The following is an 18,247-nucleotide window of genomic DNA, read 5'->3' on the forward strand; positions in this document are numbered from 1 at the left end:
GGAGAGTTGAGGGTCTATGAAAAATAAATAAAACTGCAAATACATTCATTTTCTCCTCTTTACAAAATACATTTGTAGAGTTGAGTTCCCTATGAAAAAATATATATCACTGCAAATACATTTAATCCATTTACTTTACCCCTTATTACAAACATGTATTACAGAGTTGAGGTTCTATAAAAGATATATATCACTGCAAAAACATTCACGTTCACCTCTTTGTAAAATACATTCTGAGAGTAGGGTGTCTATAAAAATATATAACACTCTAGATAATTTCACTTTGGAAAATACTTTGAAAACTTACTCTTTTGGGAGCAGCAAATCTCCTCCCCCAGAAGATGGGCATCGTTATTGTAGGAGTTCTCCATTCTTGTATCTTTGCAAAATTTCGGCGATATGGGCCAAAGGTCGAGGTGTGGGCTATATATAGTACGCGCCTATACACAAACGCACACACGTACTCAGGCCTACAGTTTAAAGGATTCGCTCACCGCTGTCTACGGTTTGAATGTTGACATCTGACACCCCCTCCCTCGGACACAGGTTTTTCAGTTTGGTGTGCACACTCCTCTTCGTGCCGTTAAGCCGTGCAGTTACACAAGTGCGATTTACCAGCATGGAAAATTCCTCACCAGGTATAATATAGACTTAACAGTGAAATTTCGAAAATATTTATGATGCGTATATTGCGATTTATGTTAAATGTCAGTGAATTTGCTATTTACTTTTTTTTCAGAGAAGAGAGGTGTGAAAAGGAAATTTGAAAAGAGCAAGTCTCTTCTCCCTATCAAAAAAAGAAAGAAACATCTCGCAAGTAAGTACTGTTTAATATAAAAAATGTAATGTATAGTGACATTATCTTTTTAGAAATACAACAACCCAATGATTATTGTGAGTTCAGTCTGAAAGGAAAGGTTAAAGTAGAATATGATCAATGATGGGATTCAGTAGTTTCCTTTGTGCATATTTATAATCATTACGCGTGTTTATAATTTGGCTTTACAATGCATGCTTAAAATTTGACTTAGACCTTTCAAATAAACTACAACAGCTCCATTTCTCTCTCGTTCCAGCACTTACGACCAGAGGGAAACTGCCTAAAAAACCCCGACTCATCCCGCAATTTCAACATCCTCAAGAAGCAAAGTTTCACGTTTACCGCCTCCCACACCTGGGAGACGCCCCTCAACACCTGTTACGGGACAGACGCTGAACCTCGTTAACAGGGACACTTCCTCCAACCACCTGTACATTGTTGAAGAATTCACCGCCTCCTCAGTAGGTGACCCATCCTTATTTATGTTAATTTGTAGGGATGAAATTAATATGCAAATACGGGAATATCTTAAAAACAAAATATTTACAGCAAAGATTGTAGGACTTTTGATCTCGACTATGAGCAAGCTAAACTTTCAAAAACTGGGGGAAACGGAAAACGAGCCTATGGAGCTTTGGCTCCCAGCAACAATTATTAACGCTAGTGAAATCGATACACTCTTAGATAAATGGGAAAGTACTATTGAAAACAAATTCCCGTGAATAACCAGTGAATTAAGGGGGAGTGGGTGGACAGTTGAAGGTGTCAAGAACTTCAAACTCTTTTTCCACCGTCAAGCCGTAATGTCTGGAATGGGAGCATACATTTTTCCTAAGAAAGAAGTCCGCAGAAGTGAGAAAGTTTTTAATCACTCTGGAATTGGGAATTCCTGTCTAGTTCAGTGTCTGGCTGCCTACTTTATCGCTAAACAACAGCCATCTCCACACTGGGGAAATATTTACCGCGCTGTAAATAGTATTCAACGTTGCTCGGAATATGTTAATTTTTGTAACATTTCCTTTCCCATCCAATGGGAAGATATTTCACGCCTTGAGTTGGCAAATCATCTCTCCATTTACGTACCTGCTTCAATTGTCGAGGCGAGGAATGAAAATATTTCCAAGCGTAGTCCCACTTCTCCTCTTAGATGGAGGCATACATGTCTCATTAAGGATTTCCATTCCTTCGTGAAATCCTTTGCCCGGGTAAGATCTTCCAACCCTCTTTACTTTTGCCATAACTGTCTATCATAGCATTCAACAACCTCTAAGCAAGAACAGCATGAAGCCAACTGCGATCTTGCTGTAACGTTAAATTTCCCCCCTGTCGGAAGCACAGTAAGATTTAGAAATCAGCATAAGACACAAAAGTTTTCCTATATTTGCGTCTTTGATATGGAATCGGCTTTAGAGAAATAACCCGGTGCGTATGGCGTAGAAGCAATACATAAATCAATAGCGTACTGCTACATCAGTTTCGATTGCAGAGGACAAAGAGTGGCTTCTAGTTATTACTGCGGAAACGATTGCGTTGACAAGTTTCTGTCAGATCTTAATACTTGTTGGGAGTCAATAAGAAAGCAATGGCGAATTTTCCCCATTCATGAGACGGCGGAGGATGAGAGAACATTCCTTGAGCAGGACGTATGCCAATTGTGTAAGTCATCATTCAAAGACGGGAGTGATAAACATAGACATCATGACCACGCCAGTCCTAATGATAATTTTATTGGAGCCTACTGTAGGCGGTGTAATTTATCATGTTGTGAGCAAAAAACGAAACTCCCCGTTTTTGCACACAATTCGAGTTATGACTTAGGCCTCATCCTTAAGGATCTTAAAGATAAAGTCCAAATCAGGATCATGACGAAACAAGGACTAAAATTTCAGCGAATGTCTGTTGAGAATTTAATTTTTCTTGACTCTCTAGCCTTTCTAGGGTCTTCTTTGGATAGTTTAGCTTCTGAATATTTTAGGGATGGGAGGAAAGCACGGTTAATGAAGGAAATGTTAAGCGGGATAAAGAATGAGGAACTTAGGGCTGAAGTTATTCAGGGTAAATTACCATTCTGCTATGACTATATAGACAGTCTTTCAAAACTCGAGGAAAGGCAGTTACCCCCTCAATCAGCATTTTACAACAGACTAAAGGCGCATGATCTATTGGATGAGGAGTATAAACGCGCCCAGCGTGTTTGGACTATCGGCAAATGCCAAACGCTGAAGGATTTTCTTCTCGTATACCTCATTGTAGACACTACCCTATTAGGGGATATTCTCATTTGGTGGCGTGATATTCTTTATAGTAAGTACGGTCTTGATTTACTGCACTATGTTTCACTTCCATCCTACGCTTTCGACAGCTTTCTTAAAATGAGTAACATTGAGTTGGATCACGTCTATGATGAGGAATTGTATGATCTTATCAGGCACAATGTGAGAGGGGGGTTCACTTCTGTTGTGCGGCAGTCATTCACAGCCAACAACCATGAAATAAATTCTTCTTTCAATCCAGACCTCCACCAAAGCTCCTACATTCTATATTTGGATTTCAACTCTCTATACGCATCAGTCATGACTAGAAACCTCCCCACCAGTGGGATTCATAAACTTTCCGATGAAGAAAAAGATCTGTTTTTAGGAAGAGGTATTGAAAATGTTATCACAAATAAGGACAAGGGATACTGGCTCCTCGTCACTACAAAAGTACCTTCAGAAGAAGTTGCTAGAGCCATGAAGAAGTCACCTTTAGAAATCTATCCCACTATTGTAAAAACGTGCTAGAGAAGGAAGGAGGGCAGATGACTGTAAAGTGCAAAAAACTTATGGCCACCCATCGTAGTAAAAAGGAGTATATTATTTCCCTCCCCCTTCTACAGCTGTATATAGACTTAGTTCTGGAACTGGAAGCTGTTCATTTAAGCTATGAATTCAATCAAAGTGCTTACATGAGCGATTTCATCAAAACTAACATCGAAGCGAGGACAGCGGCAACCTCATCAACAGAGAAAAGAGCTTTTAAGACCATGAGTAACTGCGTCTTTGGGAAGACTTTACTCAACCCTTTGAAATACGCGGAAAAAAGTAGAGCTGTCACGAAGGCAGCGGTTTACTTAAAAGAGGCCCGTAACCTGCGGCTAAAATCAGCCATTCGCTTGAGTGAAGATCGTGTTATCTGCACTTCCACCCTTCCACAGGTTGCCATCAATATGCCAAATTATATAGGATTTGCCATTCTGGAAGCGGCCAAGTTTGATCTCTATTACTTCTTTTATAAAATACTCAAGCATAAGTATAGTGATAAAGTCAAACTCATTTACACCGACACAGATAGTTTCATTTTTGCTCTGGAAGTTCCCGACCTTAACTTGGAGTTTGCTCAAGAACCCCTGAAATCGTATATGGATTTTTCCAACTTCGATGTAGATCACCCGCTTTTTAATAATGAAAGAAAAGGAGAGTTGGGGCTTTTAAAATCGGAAACTGGTAGTACACTAATAGCAGAGGTGAAAGCGTTGAAACCTAAAATGTATTCTCTGTTACTTGCCAACCAGGAGCAGATTAACAGGGTAAAAGGTATCCCACGCCACGTACATTCTCGTATGAAGCATGATCAGTATTCTCAAATCCTGGAAGATCATCGAGTCAACTATGTCACTTTGCGCACAATTAGAAATGTCCAGGGTCAGATGAGCACCACCAAGGTAGAAAAGAAGTGCCTTTCGGCCTTTGACACAAAGCGCCACCATGTAAGTCAATACAGTTCTTACGCATACAGTCATCTGGATATTGTAGAGGAGGAGGATGACCAAGTAGCAAGGGAGGTCCCCACCAACAATCCACTCCCCAAATTAGTGGTAACACCTTATTCACCACCAGATCCGCTTCCTCGCGTTTATCAAAATTTGTGGAAAAAGAGAGAAGAAAAGGTTGGCGACTACTTTCCTCTGCCCGAAGGAAATTCATCTGCATTGGCGTGAAAGGGGAAAACAAGTTTCTCTCTCTCTCTCTCTCTTTCTCTCTCTCTCTCTCTCTCTCTCTCTCTCTCTCTCTCTCTCTCTTGGTATTTTCCTCCTACCGATGGAAGTTCCTCTGTATTGGGGTGAAAGGGGAAAACAGGTTTCTCTCTCTCTCTCTCTCTCTCTTTCTCTCTCTCTCTCTCTCTCTCTCTCTCTCTCTCTCTCTCTCTCTCTCTCTCTCTCGGTACTTTCCTCCTACTGATGGAAATTCCTCTGTATTGGTGTGGAAGGGAAGGCATGGAAGGAATTTTGAAGAAAAAATAATACCTTAAGTATATAATTGCTAAGTTAGCTTTTCCCTGTGTAAATGTATTGTCAAGAGGGTTGCTACTTTTTATTAAAGGAGCTATTCATTCCACGGTACTTATATCATTACATTTGAAGTAAAGGTGCAGTTAAATGCGGGATCTGTTAAAATGTACAAGTGTTTTAAAGAAGAAGACTTGGACATTTTTAGAGCCAGCGCGTATTATTGTGTCTGGCTTCTCCAACTCGGGAAAATCATTCTTGGTTGAACAACTCATAATAAAGTACGAAAGCAAGTTTACACACATTGTTATGTGTGGTGTAGATAGCCATACTTTGAAAACCCATCCAACAATTGGGTCAAAACTCTCTCTCTTTGCAAATATCGTAGACCCAATGAGTGAGATAGATACAGAATCTGGGGTCTACTGTATTTTATACATCCTTGATGATGTTTTTCTGGAGGCTGTGCATGACAAAATTGTTGTAGACGTCTTTACTAAGGGTCGTCATAAAAATATCTCGGTTATTTTCATTACGCAAAATATGTTTTACGGTGGTAGATACGCCAGGAATATAAGTATAAATGCCACACATATGCTATTGCTGAGAACTAGGGATATGTCTCAAATTGAGTTATTAGGAAGACAAATATTCTGTTCACCTTTATCGAAAAAATTTGTGAATGTTTATAAAAAGGCTGTTATGTTTAAACCCTTTTCCCATTTTCTGGTAGATTTAGGTTTAAATACTCCTAGCGAACTCCAGTTGAGAACAAATATAGCAGGGAGTTCCTCATGTGAGGTAGTTTTTGGAGAATGGGAGACATAAAGAGGTAGATTTTGGAAACAGTATATGAAAACTATTCTCACCCATCAAGCTTGGGGGGCATAAAATCCATCTACAAAGCCGCTAGAGCTTTGAACCTTGGAATTACCATAAGTAATGTAAAAGACTATTTGATGACGAAAGAGGCTCATACTTTGCATACACTCACAAGAAAACAATTCCCCAGACGTCAAATGGTGTCTCCAGCTCCTAGAGTTATTATCAGTAGAGATCTCGCTGATATGCGGCGTTTATCTAGATTTAACAAGGGCGTAAACTATCTTCTTATTTGCATAGATATCTTCTCCAGTTACCTCAAGATTGTTCCTCTCAGAGACAAGAAAGCTCAGACTCTGTTAAAAGGCTTAATAGCGGTCCTTCCCCTACTCGAATTTCAGGGGGTGAGCTGTCTTCTTACTGACCGCGGATCAGAATCTTATAACAAACTTACATCTAAGTACCTGAAAGAAAAAAATATAAAACTTGACAGCGTCTCCTCATATGAAATCAAAGCAGCCATTGCAGAGCGTGTTATACGCACGCTAAAGCAAAAGATATATAAGCATTCAACTCAGAGAAATACCCTCGTCTATGTTGACGTCCTCCCCCAACTTGTAAAAAACTATAATAGATCCCCGCACAGAGGATTGGGAGGGGGGCTGACTCCCCTTGAAGTGCATGGATATACAGACCCAGAAATCATTAGGCGACAATTTCGGAAAATGTATAAAGCAAGCATGTTTAAACCCAAACAAAATAGTAATGCACTAGACATAGGTCAGTCTGTGCACATTGCAAGTGGGCTCCGGCGGTCTGTATTCCATCGCGGATATAAAATTCAAAATACAATAGCAATATTCAAAATTAGAAGCATAGACAAGAGTCAGGCACCATTGACTTATTATCTGGAAGATCTTGCTGGTGAAAAAATTGATGGTGTTTTTTATAGAGCGGAACTAATACCTACGGCTATACCAGAAACTTTCCCTATTGATATTATCAGAAGGAAAGTCGAGAAGGGAAAAGTCAAGTATCTCGTATCATGGAGAGGCTATCCCCAAAGTTTTAACTCGTGGATACATAGTAAGGATGTTGAAAGGCTAGTCGGGAAAACTCGGAAATGAAATCCCACATACACAAACATGGTGATTTTCTTTTCTTCTTAAATAACCTCCCCCTGAGAAAAAGGACTGAATTAATTCCTTTACTAAAGAGGACCCATCTTGATTGCTTATCGGAGATCTTTTCCAACTTTTTAAAGGAAAGTCTGACTCGTGATAGTAAAGCAGTAGAAAGGGTAAAGAAATATAGGAATGAAATAAGGACACCGCTTAAAGAGAAAAGAAAAATCTTATCATCGCAGAGAGGGGGTGCTGTACTTTCAGTACTTCTACCTTTAGCAGTGAGTCGAATTGGTGGTTTGTTAGGAAGATGAGAGAGTATTGCCTAATACCACGGAAGACCGCGGAAGGATTTAGTCTCCACCAAGTCAGTGAGGAAAGTAGAGTTCAAAACTCTAAACAAAATGTAGAGGAAAATGGAAAGGGGGATAAGCAGCAAGGGAGGGGAGGGGATAATAGTGATTTACTACGTAATCTATTGCAAATAATACAAACGATGAAGTCTAAGTTTGAAAGTAAACCAAAGAAAAGAAGACGTAAAGGGTCGGGGGGAAAACTAAAACGTAAGCCCGATCCTCTCCCCCTCCCTAAACAGGTGGTGTATGACAATCCCCCCCTCTCGAGCATCTGATAGATGTGCAACTAACACCATCCAACAGAAGGCACGCCCTTGCTTTTCTCAATTTTTTGAAGGGCGGAATGACTTCCAGTGGGATGATAGGGGAAATTTTAGAAAACCTATCGATCGTTTAAATGTAATGGCTGTGTTAAAGAAATTGATTCAACAAGTGGGTGCAATAGAGGAAGAGGACTTGCCTTTTTATAAAATCCTGTTGGATACAGCGGGAATTCCTTATTCTTATATAAAGAATGCAAAAGCTCGGCTGCAAATTTATGGAAGTAAGGTGAAAATTGGGAAAGGTAGCAGAAATCGTGAGGAAACTAAAAGAATAGAATTAAAAGACAAACTGCGGTGGGTACCTTATCAGAAATTACACTCTGATGTAGATGGGTGTGAAATACGTGTGCTAACATGTTGCACCATCCGAAATGGGGGGGGGGGTGTCTGTGACTGAGGTGATGTGTGGAGATTGACACCGTGTCTATATCAGTCTACAACCGGACCTCCTCAGAATGCAGTACTCTCCTCTTAAACCCAGCATCACCAACTTTACGGACAAGGCCCTAAGGAAGGGTGATGTCTGCTTGGTAGTGGGCGGGAATTCTATAGCCGTTGAGTCATATGGACTTGCCTCACAAATATATAAAGCCTACCCATACGGTGATATTGTGAGCAGTAGAAGACGTCTTTTTAATTTGTCTCGGTGCATTCGTGACGATCGACATCCCGTCGGAAGTGCCATACTGAGGAAACCCCCGAGTTTCCCCACAGCGAGTGTACCATATGTAGCCACACTGATAGCTCAGTTTAATTACGGTTATTCATGCGACAACGATAGTGATGGAAAGCTTCGATTGTATGTGGAAACTTCAAAAGATACACATTTTGCAGTAAACTTGCAAAATGATACCACAGAGGCGCAAATTTTCAACTTTAAGAGGTGTCTGTATGAATTGGAACTGTGTGCGCTTGAAAAAAAAATTAAAACTTGAAAATATACGCTGTTCCTATTGGAATTGGGAGGTCTGGTCGTGCTGATCCAATATGGATACAATACTATTTGCCCGAGTTGGAGAATCTAGCGAGGAGGATGGCTGGAAGTGGTAAACAGCTTATTTTATTGCCACTGAAAAATGTATGCTACCCTCAGAATTGGGGAACCTGGAAAGGTTTTCACTTGCTGCACCGAAGGATTTACCTGCTAGTGCTTCTATTTGATTATTTTCAATGTTCTCAGTTTTTTTTTGTTTCATTGAAAAAAAGTTATAGGGTGTATCATTTTACACTTTTAAGTTTGACTTAATGTACTCCCCATTCTGCGAATAAGAGGATTTTTCATTTTCTCATATTCTACTTGATAAAAAAAATAGTAATAAAGTGTGACATTTTGTTTTTTATGTTTGGATTATGTAATTCTCATCTATGAATGAGAATAATCATATAAGCGCATTTGAACTTTTAAGTTTGACGCATGTACTCATTCTGCGAATGAGAGGATTTTCATTTTCGTATATTTTGTTTCTCAAAAAAAAAAAAAAAAAAGAAAAATCTGGTATTTTTATGTTTGGGTTATGTAATTCTCATTCTGCGAAAGAGAATAATTATGTAAGTGTCTTTGAACTCTTAAGTTTGACGTAATGTAGCCATTCTGTGAATGAGTGGAATTTTCATTTCCACATATTTTGTCTGTCAAAAAAAAATAGTTATAAAGTGTTTCATGTTGTACTTTTATCTTTGGGTTATGTAATCCCCTTTCGGGGATAATTATGTAATAGTGACTTCATTGATGAAAAAGTCTTACGATATTTTGGTTTAAATATACCCAACACAACTAGAATACTTTCAGTCATTTCTTAGCCACAATGGGTGGTGAAAGCCATATCGTAACACTAACCTCTCTGGGTAATAGGGATATTTTCCCTGAAAATAATGCAGGTAATTTTACAAATAAGCTTCAGAATAGTATAAATTTAGATCATAATTTGGAGCATGAAGTAGCACTCATCAATATTCATTACCCCAATGAAATTTATGGCCTTGTCAGTGGTGAAGTTGATTCTGGAATAGAAATAATTATTACAAACGTGAGGATATCCATAGGGGGTGAGCCTACTATAACGTCACGTACAGAGGAGACTTACAAACCAAGAATAAGTATTCTATCCACTGATGCTGGATATATGGTATCTAGTATTAAAGAAGATATTACATACGCTTTGAAGAACATCCTGCCGGTCGAATTTTATAAGGAAAATATACCCGCGATTGGTCTATTAGAATATGACTATCAAAGAGAGAGAGTTCTACTAAAGTTCACAAAGAGACAGGAAACAAGAGAGGCAATTTATAGAAAAGGTCCTATTCAGGCCATAAAATTAAAATTTGAAAAAGAATTGGCGCTACTTTGGGTTTTAATACAGACAAACCATATCAAATTTTTGAAACCGCCGAAGGGGAACCCGTGATTAAGACGCATAATCTGCTGGCTCCTTTCCCACCCTCCCCAACATCCGGGGTGGACTTTGTTCTTGTTTATTCGGATATCGTTGAAAGATCATATTTCGGTGGTAAGAAAGTTAATATATTAGACAGCTTTAGTATGTGGGGTAGTAAAACGAGGGGGTATCATAATTATGTCTATTACCCCTTAGGGACAAATGAATTGGATGCAATATCAATCAGCTTGACTGATCAAGAAGGATGAGCAATAAACTTTCGTGAGGACAGTAGCACAATATGCATTCTTCATATTAGACCGAAGCAGAGAACAATATAAAAGCAACTACCCAAGCAGTTAGGTTTATTCCTGAGTGAGGCACTATGAGGGTTGCGTTTATCGCTCCCTCTCCTGAGGAGTTCAGTATCATATTCACTAGTGATCCCATAAAACTTCAACGCGGAGGGTCTTTAGGGGATATTGAGATATTTAGAGCCCCAAGGCGTTCACAACAGGGAGGTGGAATTTTTAGCCTATTAGCTGGACTTGCTAAAAGAGTCGCACCCTTTGTAGCAAAAGCTGTCTTACCGTCAGCCTTAGAATTTGGACAAAATGTTATAGGCGATTTACAACTGGGAACAAAAGATTTCAAGTCTAGTCATAAGCAAAGGGGGGTAGAAGCGCTAAAATCGACTGGGAGGCGCCTCGTTACTGGCAGGGGAAAGAAAAGGAAAAAGTTAAAAGAAATGGAAAGAGAAGAGTAAATTTAAAGAATATCCATCGTAGGAATTTAGGATATAAAGACGTGTTTAGCGCAATGTAATTTAGTTCCTGTAAATAAGTGTGAGAGCAAAGACATTGACAATGGCATCTGCTGCTCCAAGAATTGCTGGACATGTGGGGAATGAATTACCTACATCCCATTTTACTGCTGGCGTCGTGGATAGTTTTCCGAGACCCAACCGGATGCAGATAGTTGAAACTTCAGTGACTGATAGGCAGACGTCTTTTATTCTCCCTACTAATCTTACATCGGGAGGGGCTATCACTGATCGCTACCTCGAATTTCGTATCAATGGCATAGAAGGAACTCTAATTGATTTAGCGAGTCTGGCTATAGAACTTCATTTAAAAGTTACGGCACCAGATGGAAGTGCGTTAGGTGATGACACAGATGTTATCTTCGTCAATGCTTTGGCAAATGCAATCTTTGAGTCAAGCCAGGTTTATATCAGTGAAAGACTGGTAGAATCAAATCCCCATTTCAATTACTGGTCTTTTATAAAGTTATTAACTACTGCTAAATCTCACACTGTGAAAACAATTGGACGTCTTGGATATCTTTTCCAGGATTACAAGGGAACTTCTATTTCAAATGTACTTCCTGCAGATTATTTTACAAAATTGAACAAAATGGAAAAGGAGTGGGTGATTAAGGGAAAAAGAGAAGGACTACATATCATTCACCCGCTTTATAACATAGATGTTCGTATCAAGTTGGAATTAGCCCCGAATGCATGGTTCATTAATTCCACTGCAACTATCGACAAATTTAAATTTGATCTCCAAGAAGCTAGACTACACATTGATAAAGTCATCCCAAGACCACCGGTTTTACTGGCACTCCATCGGGCACTTTCGAATCCTAATAGTTCCGTGGAAACTGTCTTTAAGAAAACACTTTACAGGACATACTCGTTAGCTCCTAATCAGACTCAGGCAACGTTAGATTTACCTTTCAATAAGGTCATACCTAAAAAATTATACCTAACCATTGTTAATAGCTTTAATGGTGTATTGAATAGAAATCCCATTTATTCCGGACATAATAATTTAAGTCATATAGGAGTAACGCTAAATGGTTCCACTTTATACGACATAAGGTCACAATTCCCAGAAAATTATTCCCATCTTTACTACGAGACATTAAAATCTTTAGGCTTAACTTATGATCACCTAATTCATTTTGATTGTTACGATCGTGGACGGACGTTAATTGCATTCAACTTCAAACCCGAAATTGCATTAGTGGATACTCTCAAGGTGGAGAAAAATGGGGACTTGAGGATCAATTTAACGTTTGATCGACAGATTAACGAAAATAGGCTTATTTTATTGTTTGGGGAAACCCAGGGAGTAATAACCATCGATCAAAATCGAAATGTGTATTGCATGAAAGTTTTCCTGGGGACTCTTTCAGCATAAATATACCGCTTGTAATAAATGAACACTTATTAATGAAAGATTTTCATACTAGTAGGTAAGAAATATTGACTGTTTTCATGAGAGGATATTTTAATGAAAGTTTTTCCTATTAATAAACAAAAACACTGTTACACGCATTTTTAGAAAAAGTGTGTGTGTGTGTGTGTGTGTATTTGTGTGTGTTAAGAGGGTGGGGGTGGGGCGGGAGTTCACTGCTCCACTATCCATATCGTTATTTGGTGAAAATATATTAACGAAGAGAGGTAAAATACCCAAGTAGTTGTACCCTGGAATTGGTATTGGAGAGGTGTAAGATGAATACCAAAGATATAGAATTTGCTTTGAGAAATAAACTCGGGAATGAGGCGCACCTTTATGGCTGGGTTCAAGATACCCTTGACAAGACCTAAGCCAATTATACTTATTGCAAATAAGCTTGCTTCTTACCAACATCGTAAAGTTGGGCACTGGGTCGTTTTTATTATCCAGAGGTCCCCATTTCAAAACATCATCTTTTTCGATCCTTTAGGTATGGCACCTGAAGATCATTCGACGTATTTTACTGAATTTTTACGAAGACATTCCAACATGAAGTGCTTTGCCAATGTTATACGAGTGCAAAATTACAATTCGTCTCTGTGTGCGTTTCATTGCATATATTTCACACACAGTGTAACTTTAAACGGTGTGTGTGCAGCCATTAGGAAACTGAGAGAACATTTATCACCATCCAATTTAAAGGAAAATGATGTCACAGTATTGCTTTATTATCTTTTACATCTTAACAGTCGTCCGTGTATGTATGTTTGTCGTCACACCAAGCCAGAATTATCAATGGAGATTTGCGAGTTGATAAAACTACGTAAATAAAGCTGATCCGCATTAGTTATGTTATTCTCTACGTAATTTCAAAATATCTTGTATGGTTATTTTATTGTAATGTTTCCTATTAATAAACAAATATTAAGTACTATGTGTTTCTTTTATTATCCACCCACGTATTTTGGTGTGTGTATGAACCCATCTTAGGCCTATCCCCAAATATGACATGGTAACAACTGGAAGGTGATGCACCTTCTCTGAAGAGAGAGAGAGCTTAAGGTTCCGCTTACGTGGGGGTGTCATCTTTCAATGGTGCCCCCGCAAACTTACACACCTTCTCGCGTTCTTCATAACAGCTGGCGGCCCAGGCTCACCACTAGATTGTGAGAATATGAGGGGTGGGCGCGTGTCCGGTGCAGGTTAGGACAGGTGCTTTAGACCTATCAATGCAAATATCCTGGGTGGTCAGCGGTAGACGAGGGTTTGTCCTTTGACAGGTGGGAAGCGGGACTCGTGTGTAGAGATTACTATATAGGCTTCTACATAACATGTCTCCTTACACGGAAAAAACTATAATTGCAAAATGGTTGTATGTTTTGTAAACATAACAAATCCTTTTAAACACCTACCTACCTTGACACGTATAAACGTCACTACGTTAATGACAAAAATTCAAACCGTTTCTCAATAACAACAAATGATTACGGTATCAATGTTTGGAAACAAATCCCTTTAATAGTGCTACAGTTCCTGGACACGTATAAATACGTACGTACGTCATTACGATGAGTTTGTTGATAATTACAAATGGTTACGTCCTCAATGTTTTGTAACAAATCACATTCATAGTGCCACACTATGATTACGTCATCAATGTTTTGTTAACAAATTCCCTTTAATAGTGACACAGTTCCCGGTCACGTATAAACACGTACGTACGTCATTACGATGAACATCCTAACCGTTTGTTGACCAAACGACCTTCAACTCAATGTTTGTAAACAAAAAACTTTAAATAATACTTCACTTTCGTAAACATTAAACAAATATGAACATGTTTTCTTCCTGGTGATGCGCCGTGGCCATGCCCTTATTTCCGGGTGATGGTCTGTGGCCATGCCTTTACTTCCGGGTGATGCGCTGTGACCATACCCTCATTTCCGGGTGATCGTCTGTAGCCATGCCCTCATTTCTGGGTGATCGGCTGTGGCCATTTTAGTACTACTGCTCTCTGTTATGTATTATTGTAACAATGTACTATATTTCAAGTGTTTCAGGTATTGCGCAACATTGCGTCATATTGCATGAATAAGACATGTTATGCTTTGATCATAAGAGTAATGATTTGTTTTGGTATTAGGATTCAACATTTGTTGATTACCTCAGATAAGATGTGATTCTTTATGATTTGTACTGGAGTAGGATTTAAGTCTTTTCAGAGCGATGCTCTTTTGTTTAGCAATGTTTTGGTTTATGAGATTTGTGTAAGACGCTCCATATACACTTGAGAGTCAGCTGTCACAAAGTGAAGTTCATAATGTAGTCTTTTATACATTAAACGTCTTTTTATAATACCAACGTATTATTATCCATCAAGCACACATCGACGAAGATGGGATCAGCTGAGAAATAATTACTAACAATTTATCATCTCTGTTCCAGGTAATTATTATGGTTAATAGAACTTCCTACCTAAGCATCCATATATTATATTTTGGCGACGATTGAGGACGACGGACATGCAGGGAGAAGCAAGCAGGGAGAAGCATTGGAGCCTATGCACAAAGACGGCCAGCACAAGAGAAGGTTTTGTACGTCGGAAAACAAGAGTAAAATCGCCCAATGAAGATTTTACCAGCATCAGAATAGGAATTTCATCAAATACATAAAAAGGGTGAAATTTAAATTGGGTAGGTAGGAAGTATACTTGTGACTGCAGAATAGTAGCTTAACCTACCACAGTTATTAAGGTAAGCAAACAAAATGTCTTTTAATATTGAACCACCTCAAGCTTTTAGCGTCACTGCTGAGCCTAATTCTGTTGCAACACGATGGCAACAGTGGTGTGAGGAATTTAAGATTTATTTAGAAGCATTAGGGAACATGAAGGATGCACAAAAGAAGGCATTATTACTTCATACAGCAGGTAGGGAAGTTCGGGAAGTGTTTAAGACTTTGCAGCCTACAGATGACACAAGTGAAGCTGCAATTAAGGCTCTTACCACATATTTTGCTCCTCAAGTCAATAAATTTTTTGAAAGATACCAGTTTTCAGCGCAAGCTTATCAGAAAGAAAATGAAAGTTTAGATGCCTTTGTGACTAGACTAAAAAATTTAGCCGTTTCATGTGAATTTCTAGAGTTAGAAAATGTTATCATAGATCAAGTAATTGCACATTGCACATCAGAAGAGCTAAGAAAGAAATTATTGCAAGATAAAGATTTAACATTAGAAAAGGTATTGATAACAGGCAGAGCTTTAGAAACATCAAATAGGCAAAGTCACATAATAGGTAGTTCTACAAGCAATAGAATGGAAAATTCTAAAATTAATACAGTAGGTTCTAAGTGGAAAACCAATGAGAATCAGAGAAGGAATATGACAAAGCCTAGTCATAGAAAAGTGCCTAACACTAATGTTCATAAATATCAGAATCAGGGTTATACACAGAAACAACAGGAAAAACCCAAGTGTTTTAGGTGTGGTAAAACTGATCATCTTGCATACGAAGCAAAGAAATGCCCTGCTACTGGACAGACATGCCAGAATTGCAGAAAGCTAGGTCATTTTGCAACTGCTTGTAGATTTTCTAAACAGTACGCAAAGAAAATAAATGCTACAGTTGATACTATGGGTCAAGAGAATAATGAGGAAAATGTTCATGATAATCAGGTTAGTTCAGAAACTGATTTTGCGTTTCACATAAACTCAGTCAACAAAGGTGCAAAGAAACATCATGGTAGAAGTAATCATAAATGGTAAACCAATTTTGATGCAAGTTGACACAGCAGCCGATGTATCAATTATGTCTGAGAAAATGGCTAAAAGCATTCCTAACTTGTTGTTAGAAGGTACAAATAGAGTTTTGAAAAGTTATAATGGTTTTGATATTCAGGTAATAGGTGCTTCGAACGTAGAAGTACAGTACAAAGAACAGAAATTAGAGAGAATGCCATTAACAGTAGTAAAAGGTAATGGACAAACTTTGCTAGGTTTAGATTGGCTACAGTATTTGAAGTTAGATTGGCCTAGTATTTTGAAGGTTGCAGGTAGACAAGATGAAAACAAAAATGAAATGTCTATGGATGATATCCTATCAGAGTTTCAAGACGTATTTGAAGATAAAATAGGTACAGTAAAGAACGCAAAGGCAATTTTAGTTTTGAAACCTGACAGTTCTCCTAGATTTTTTGCTCCGAGACCAGTACCGTATGCATTGAAAAGTGCAGTTGAAACAGAAATCAAGAGATTAGAAAGTGAAGGTTCTTGGGAAAAGGTCACATATTCAGATTGGGCTACACCATTAGTTCCTATTGTGAAGGAAAGTGGACAGGTTAGGTTATGTGGAGATTACAAAGTAACGTTAAATCCACAACTGCAAGTAGCTCAACATCCCTTACCAAATCCAAAAGACATGTTTGCAACTATGTCAGGATGCAGTGTTTTTTCTAAATTAGATTTAAGACAAGCATTTCAACAGCTTCCCATGGATGAAACTTCACAAGAATTATGTACAGTAAATACATCCTTAGGTTTGTTTAGGCCAAAGAGATTACCTTATGGAGTTGCAAGTAGTCCAGCTATATGGCAACAAACTATGGATAAGATTTTTTCAGGAATGCAAGGAGTATTCATTTTTATAGATGATATTTTAATTGCGGGTAAAGACACAAGAGAACATAGAGAAAGATTGCGAACAGTTCTGAAGAAGTTGAAGGAACATAATATTAGAGTAAATAAGAACAAATGTATTTTAGAAGTTGATTCAGTGGAATACTTAGGTTTTGTAATAAATGGCAAGGGTATTCACAAAACTAAAGAGAAGATTAAAGCTGTACAATCAACAAAAGTGCCAGAAAATGTTAAGGAATTACAATCATTTCTAGGTTTAGTAACATTTTATGGGAATTTCATTCAGAATTTGTCTACAATTGCACATCCATTGTATAATCTGTTGAATAAAGGTGTAGAATGGAAGTGGACAAAAGAGTGTCAGGAATCTTTTGAAAGAATCAAGCAGGAAATAACATCACCTACATTCTTAGTACATTATCAAATGGATTTACCAGTTAAATTAGTATGTGATGCATCAAACATAGGTTTAGGTGCAGTATTATCTCATGTAATGCCAGATGGAACAGAAAAACCAATTGCATTCACTTCTAGAGTATTGAACAAGGCAGAAAGGAATTACTCTCAAATAGAAAAGGAAGGTTTAGCATTAGTTTATGGAGTTAAAAAATTCCATATGTATCTTTATGGTAGGAAAAAGTTCACACTTGTTACAGATCATAAACCTTTATTAGCAATATTGGGTCCAAAAGCAAGTTTACCTACGTTGGTAGCTGCAAGACTACAACGTTGGGCAGTTACGTTAGCAGCGTACCACTATGATATTGAATACCGTCCAACATCAAATATGGGTAATGCAGATGCTTTATCCAGATTACCCGTAGACAAAGCTCCAGAAGAGTATGATGACAGTGTTCTATTAATTTCAGTATATAATGTACCAATAACTGCAAAAGATGTAGCACACAGTACCAAGCAAGACCCAGTACTTAGTAAGGTTTTGGAGAGTTTAATGACAGGTAGGGACTTATGTGGAAAGGAGGAAAATTGTAAACCGTATAAGGATATATGGTATGAACTGAGTGTGACACAAGGAATAGTGATGAGAGGTTCCAGGGTAGTTATTCCTAATTCACTGAGAAATAAGGTTTTGTCTGAAATACATGCTGATCACCAAGGTATTGTAAGATCAAAGTCAATTGCGAGAACTTTTGTATGGTGGCCAGGTGTAGATAAAGATGTGGAATGTTATATAAAGAATTGTATGAATTGTGTTATGCAACAAAACAATCCTCAATTTGTTAGAATGCACCCGTGGGAGTTACCCAGGTATCCA

At 38.3% G+C, this 18,247-nt stretch overlaps 1 protein-coding gene across 1 annotated transcript; it reads left to right on the plus strand.

Moving 5' to 3' along the window:
• The first annotated feature begins 619 nt into the window (after positions 1-619).
• Positions 620-4,799, plus strand: LOC137646431 (uncharacterized). Its single transcript, XM_068379532.1, has 5 exons — positions 620-638; positions 740-817; positions 2,750-3,124; positions 3,392-3,588; positions 3,699-4,799. Exons 1-5 carry the CDS (start codon positions 620-622, stop codon positions 4,797-4,799), a joined length of 1,770 nt encoding a protein of 589 aa, XP_068235633.1.
• The last annotated feature ends 13,448 nt before the right edge of the window (positions 4,800-18,247 follow it).

This window comes from Palaemon carinicauda, chromosome 9 (assembly GCF_036898095.1).
Source record: "Palaemon carinicauda isolate YSFRI2023 chromosome 9, ASM3689809v2, whole genome shotgun sequence".
NCBI lineage: Eukaryota > Metazoa > Arthropoda > Malacostraca > Decapoda > Palaemonidae > Palaemon > Palaemon carinicauda.